Source organism: Botrytis cinerea, chromosome 1, assembly GCF_000143535.2.
Source record: "Botrytis cinerea B05.10 chromosome 1, complete sequence".
Lineage (NCBI taxonomy): Eukaryota > Fungi > Ascomycota > Leotiomycetes > Helotiales > Sclerotiniaceae > Botrytis > Botrytis cinerea.
The window spans coordinates 2,429,465-2,435,665 of record NC_037310.1 but is presented as its reverse complement, the minus strand read 5'-3'; the positions used below and the strand labels follow the sequence as shown (position 1 = coordinate 2,435,665).

General features: G+C 44.5%; 2 protein-coding genes across 2 annotated transcripts; both read left to right on the top strand.

Moving 5' to 3' along the window:
- Positions 1-310: 310 nt before the first annotated feature.
- On the top strand, positions 311-2,390 carry BCIN_01g06950 (hypothetical protein). Its single transcript, XM_024690654.1, has 9 exons — positions 311-601; positions 704-776; positions 828-911; positions 967-1,091; positions 1,143-1,282; positions 1,340-1,460; positions 1,525-1,633; positions 1,687-1,952; positions 2,050-2,390. Exons 1-9 carry the CDS (start codon positions 534-536, stop codon positions 2,267-2,269), a joined length of 1,206 nt encoding a protein of 401 aa, XP_024546423.1. The 5' UTR covers positions 311-533; the 3' UTR covers positions 2,270-2,390.
- Positions 2,391-2,613: 223 nt separating this feature from the next.
- BCIN_01g06940 (hypothetical protein) lies at positions 2,614-4,961 on the top strand. The gene has a single exon (XM_001561148.2). It carries the CDS (start codon positions 2,755-2,757, stop codon positions 4,762-4,764), a length of 2,010 nt encoding a protein of 669 aa, XP_001561198.1. The 5' UTR covers positions 2,614-2,754; the 3' UTR covers positions 4,765-4,961.
- The last annotated feature ends 1,240 nt before the right edge of the window (positions 4,962-6,201 follow it).

Below are 6,201 nucleotides of genomic sequence, written 5' to 3'. Positions count from 1 at the left end.
AAATGAAACTCGATATGTGAAACCACATCGATCAAGCCAACGACGCCTAAACCCATAACAGCTATATTTCCGAACATTGATAAGGAAAGACGCGATTCCATACTCCCTATGGCACTGTGGCAAGGAGTATTTGCCATGTGAAATAACATTTTTCGGCGATAAAAGTCATAGCGAATCTTTTGACGTCCAAGCTAGAAGTATCAAAATTGCTTCTAGCGCGCTCTTATCTCTGCTCGTGATCTTCCATTTCATCTTAGAGACGTGCTCCCGGAAATGTTAATTCTTGGTATACAAGAATAAACTTCCCACTGAAAGTTGGCTATTTTACCCATTCTCTCATCTTGCATTTCATGTGCTGTCTCCCTCGAATTTTGTCCCGATCGCCATCCCTTTAATTAATTTCGTTGGATGCGCTTAATACTTCCTTCGTTCGAGCCTATCATGATATAAGAATTACCGGTACATGCACGAGAATTCTCTTGCGGGATATTGCATAGGGGAACCGTGATTGAAAAACGACCGAGAAACACAAAATGCATTCACTATTGGTAGAAGCGGCGATTTGGTACCCGTTTGTGGTGCTGATTTTAATCCTCAGATAGTATGTATTATCACGCATTGACAGTAGCATCTCGTCCACCGTGATTTTGAGGTTGATGCTGTCCTCCCGACCACAGTGAGAACTAACGAGTCTTCTTCTCAGTATTTCGAGATGGCTACAACTTGGGTCGGTAAAGGGTTACCAACTACAAGATTATGTCATGCTCGTCGTGTTTGTAAGTGATACCTATTTCAAATCAGTTTTTCAAATCTAACACACATCATAGCTCTTCTACACTACTCTCATGATATCTATAAATATTGTATTCAATTTAGATACAAATCTGATTCTACCATCTGATATTCCACAAGTTCGTGTTCTAATCCAAAGTCTTCCAAACTGGAGAGCTGACGGTAGCTCAATAGCTCACTCCCGAATCAATTGCATCTCGTGTGAAAGGCAGCAAACTCGTGCTTGTAGTGGAACAGTCAATGATCATGACGATCTGGGGTGGCAAAACTTGTTTGTTGTTGATGTATATGCAGATGATGTATGTCCCCCTCCCAACGTCGTCTGTTAGCTATATTAATGAAAGATATAGGCAGGGTATTAAACCCCACAGTTTCATTGTAAAACTAGTCGCCACATACGTGGGTACAAGCTTGTTGGTCATGGAGGTTCTTTATTTTGGGGTATGGTGTCGACCATTCTCAAACTATTGGGCAGTCCCTACTCCTAATGGTTCGTCCGAAGCGATGCCTTTTCTTTCGAGATAGTAGACTAATATGAAGATTACAGAGCAATGCTCAACAGCTCTCCATCACTTGATAGTAAACGCAACGTTCAACATCAGTTCCGATCTCATGATGTTGTTTCTACCAATGCCGATGGTTATCAAGGCACAGCTCCCTACTATGAAGTTCGTTTTTTGCTTCCTTTGGTCTCAGTCATCCGTTTGTGCGATTTACTGACAGCATGTTTAGGAAAGCTCTTCTCATCAGCGTCTTCTCTCTCGGCATATTTGCCATCATATCTGCTGCAGCTAACAAATATTATTCCTTCGTACACCCTTTTGGTGTGATGTGGACCTACGTAAGTTCCATTAACTGTTTCTGTCTTCAAAACGCTAATATTGGTTAATAAAGTGGTATATAAGAGAAGCATCAACTGTGATGTTTGTGACCAATATACCGATGTGTTGGCCGTTAGCAAGAAAACTATTTGGTTGGAGATCGTGGTCTGGAACTAGTGATGGCACCAAGTCAAAGAGCAAAACGGCTCCGAAGAGATACTTGATGAATGCGACCAGTTCAAGATTCGGAAATAAAAGAGACAACTCGATGTATAGAAGTGAAAGTAGAGATGTAATAATACACGGGAGCACACAAGATATTTCAGATGGAGCAATAGGGTAAGTTTCTTGTGTCCTTGACATCTCAATTCAGATGTTTGCATCTTTCGGACTTGGTCGTCTACATGGTAGAAAACGAACTAACTGTTGATGATAGGCTGGAAATATGGGAAAGCAGAGAAGTGAGTGTGAGAAATGAGCAACAAAACCCCAGAGAAGGACGTGTCAAGAATACGACAACCGTCACTGTAATTGAGTCGGGGGGCGATTTGGGGGAACAAGGGAGGAGCAGTTCGAGAACGGGGAGGAGTAGTTCGAGGACAGGGAGGAGCAGTCCGAGAACAGAGAGTCGACAAGATATAGGCCATGCAGTATAACTGTTTAGTCGAAAAAGAAAGTAAAATATAATAGACATACATAATCCATAATGGGCGCGCCTTGAATTCACATGCATGGTGATATCTACGCAGACTCGATAGTACTCGATAATTGGTTTCATGAGATGAGGTATCCATCAAGATGTCTTCCAGCTGGAATCGAAGCGCAAGACAAAAGTGCCCATGATTGTGAAGCCTCGATTTTAAGGCAAAAGTACCAGTCCGCCTTAGGTAATGGACCTCATCCATGTGGCATAGTTCGGATGGTTCCGTAACATTTTGCAAGGATCAGACGTGATCCTGACGCGTTGAATTTGATTCCGGGCTTTGATAAATTGTTTGCAGGATACAATTTCTAATTTCTAATTCTACGACAGATTGAAGACAGAACAGTATCCCATCAAGAACACAATTACATAAATCCCATTCAATTGAGTTTTCCAGCAATGCGCAATTATTAAGTTGACTTGCACACACCATTTACAATGACTGATTGGAATAAATTGAAGGTCGTTGACCTGAAGGCAGAGTTGAAAAAACGAGGCCTTCCCCAAACTGGTCTCAAACCTGCTCTTGTCGCTCGACTTATATCTGCAGAGAACGAAAATGAGTCGGAAAGCGACATGACAATACAGGATGATGCGAGCAAAATAAACCCAGAGTCTACGACATCTCCAGACACAATTTCACCCACACAAACATCTTTCGACATTGGCACAGAGTCCAGACTTGACAACACAGAAGAATCGCAAGGAAACACAATTCCTGAGAATAGCGAACCCCAAACCTCACCCCCTGAAATTTCCGCAGAGCAACAAACAGATCCGACCATTGAGCCTGTCGATTTGAAGGAGGCGGAGACTACGTCAACTTCGGCTCCAGATGATGAACAACACCCCTCAGATGAAACAAAGGAAGAAGAGGAAATTCAGCCTGCACAACCAATAGATACGACGGAATCTTCCCTGCCTCCTTCGCAAGCTACATCTCAGCCACCCGAACAACCTGAGGGTAATCGCTCCGCCGAGCTCTCCGTGGAACCTCGAGAAGCAATTGAAGATCGACAAAAGAGAAAGCGCAGATCACAAAGTCCAGCGCCTACAGCCACTGATATTTCTCGAAAACGAGCTCGGCCAAGCGACAATATCGAAGAAGTTGCGACTTCCAATGAGGATGCGGAATGGGTGGAGAAACACAATGCGGTTGATACAGGCGAAGTTAACGTTGAATCGAAGGAGGTGACAATGGGTGAAGATGGACCTACAATTATCGATGACTCTAAAGAAGAAGTAATCGTCGAGCAGGCAGTTTCCAATACAAATGAGGAAGAAGCCAATAAAATGGACATCGATATTGAAGAGCCTCAGCCTCATGGTGAACTCGTGACAGCTTCACCGGAACTCTCACGGCCACGCGATTCGAGATTCAAAAATTTATTTTCCCCTCCACAGAAGTCGAATGAAGACACAGAAATGCGACATTATTCGCAAGAGCCTGTAGAGGATGAGGCATCATACAATCCGATTACTCCCGCTATTCATCCTGCAACTTCAGCTCTATATATCCGCAACTTCGTTCGGCCACTTCAAGAACCTCGACTTCATGATTATCTCACAACTTTGGCTACTCCACCTGGCAGTGATCCAGATCCAGATGCGATTTTACATTTCCACATCGATCGCGTCCGCACTCATGCGCTCGTTCAATTTAAAACGCTCTCTGCCGCAGCAAGAGTTCGCAGCGTAATGCACGATCGTGTCTGGCCTGATGAGCCTAATCGCAAAGCATTGTGGGTGGATTTCATACCAGACGAAAAAGTTAAAGAATGGATCGATCAAGAACAAGCATCCGGCGCTGGGCGGAATACGAAAAAGTGGGAGGTAGTCTATGAGGAGATAGAAAATGACGGTGATCGTCAAGTTACTGCTGTCTTGCAGGAATCTACGGGGGATCCTCAAATGATGTCTGCCAGAAAGCAATCGATTCCATTTTCTGCGCCGACAGGACCTTCAAGGGGTATCGAAGGAGCACCATCTGGACCTAGAAGCTTAGGCGGTCCAAGAGCTGCACCTGTGCGAAACTTGTCGGAGCTTTTTAAATCTACTACAACACAACCAACGCTGTACTGGCAGCCCGCATCAGAAGAATTGGTCAATAGGCGACTAGATGCAATTGCAGCCATTACCACTAAGGATACTCTACGTCATACTGGACAAGATATCAACAGATATACATTTGAGGATCATGACAGATTTGTTGATCGTGGAAAAGAAATCTTCTCGGGCATCAGACCTCCATCGGGTCACCGGGGGCCAAGAAATCAGCGTCCAGGACGTTACCAAGGTAGAGGTGGGGGTGGTGGTGGTGGTGGTGGTGGTGGTCGCGGGTATGGATATGGAGGTAGGGGGGGTGATCGAGGCTACGACAGAGGTTATGATAGAGGATCTTATGACAGCTACAGAGGACCACCCCGAGATCAAGATAGACGTTATTGAGAAGCAAAGGAGAAGTAAGATTTTAACAGGTGAAGTTCTCTATACATAGCTAGAGAGTTTCACCGCAGATGAGAAGGGCTATCGCCCGTCGAGTTGTAAGATGATTTGATTGTAATGATAGAAAATACTCGCAGTGACTCTCAATACCTGGTACCTATGATCAGTTGGGTGCTTGAGATAATACCAATGTTGTACCACTACCATACATACAGACTCTTGGTAGTACCGTAGTTTTCTCGGACGGATGTAATGTTTCTCGGATACCTGGGGAAGTATGTGTGTCGTTGACCAAGGAATTCCCGAGAAGCGAAGAAGTTGGTAATTCGCATGACCTAATTTGCTCTGCTCTTACTCGTACGCCCAGCAGCCCCAGCCACATGGCGGGGTTCTTTTCTCGCAGCCCCTGATTTTCTTTGGCGGACAGAGTGCATACAATACAGCTCAGCAATGAATGAGTGGTGGGATGGGGTGGGATGGGTTGAGATGGGGCCAAACGTGTGCAGAATTTGCAAATTTTCTCGGGTCTGCGTGTTATTGTTGATCGATCTATGGAGTCTGGATGAAAACGTGAAATGGATGGATGGGTCGATGATGAAGTAGAATTTTCCGATGTGCTCTTTCCGGATGACAATGCGATGCTACCTTTGCGTGCTTGGCTTTCTTTCACGTATGGCTGGGGAAAAGAAGAAGGCACAATAGAGGATTCTGCTACATGTCTGCATATCAATGATCAATAGCAATAGGTACGTACTCCTTACCTAGATGATACTCAGTCTGCACAATGTCCTGTACGTACTGTGCATTCCTCCCACGTGCCCCCCTCCTCCTCCGTGCCGATTGACGATGCTGATGCCATCTCCATCGCAGAAAATGTTGAAACTCTTTGAGGTATAAACGGGACGCTGCTTTTACCTCCTCCCCGTCGTCTCCTGGATCTACGTTGTTGCGATGTGATGTGTGATGGTCCCAAAATCCCCGAACGGGAAAGATAAGATGTGATATTTATAATGCCATTGGCCAATGCCGGCTGGGAATCAAAGCATTAAGAAATCGAATTGCGTTTTACAATTGAAGCTTCTGGCGATCTTCATTGGTTCACCAGGTGGTTCTTCTAGTCCCTTTTACTATTCCGTGCTCTCAAGTCCGTCATCGGCTTTCTAATCTTTCCTTCTCTCCCTTCTCTCCCTTCTCTCCCATCACTCCCATCACCATTCGCTTAATTTTTTCTATCTTCACTTCTTTTTTTCCTTACTTTTTTTCGATGAGCACCGTAAACCCACACAATTGACCAATTACATAATTCCAACACAACATTAGCGCGATTCCCAGAGAACAAAGCGGCATTCAACCTTTTTTTCCCACTTGGTGTATCTTTTTTGACTTTGGACTATCCATCTGTCACACCAAAACACAACTCCACAATTTTTAAACTTCCCA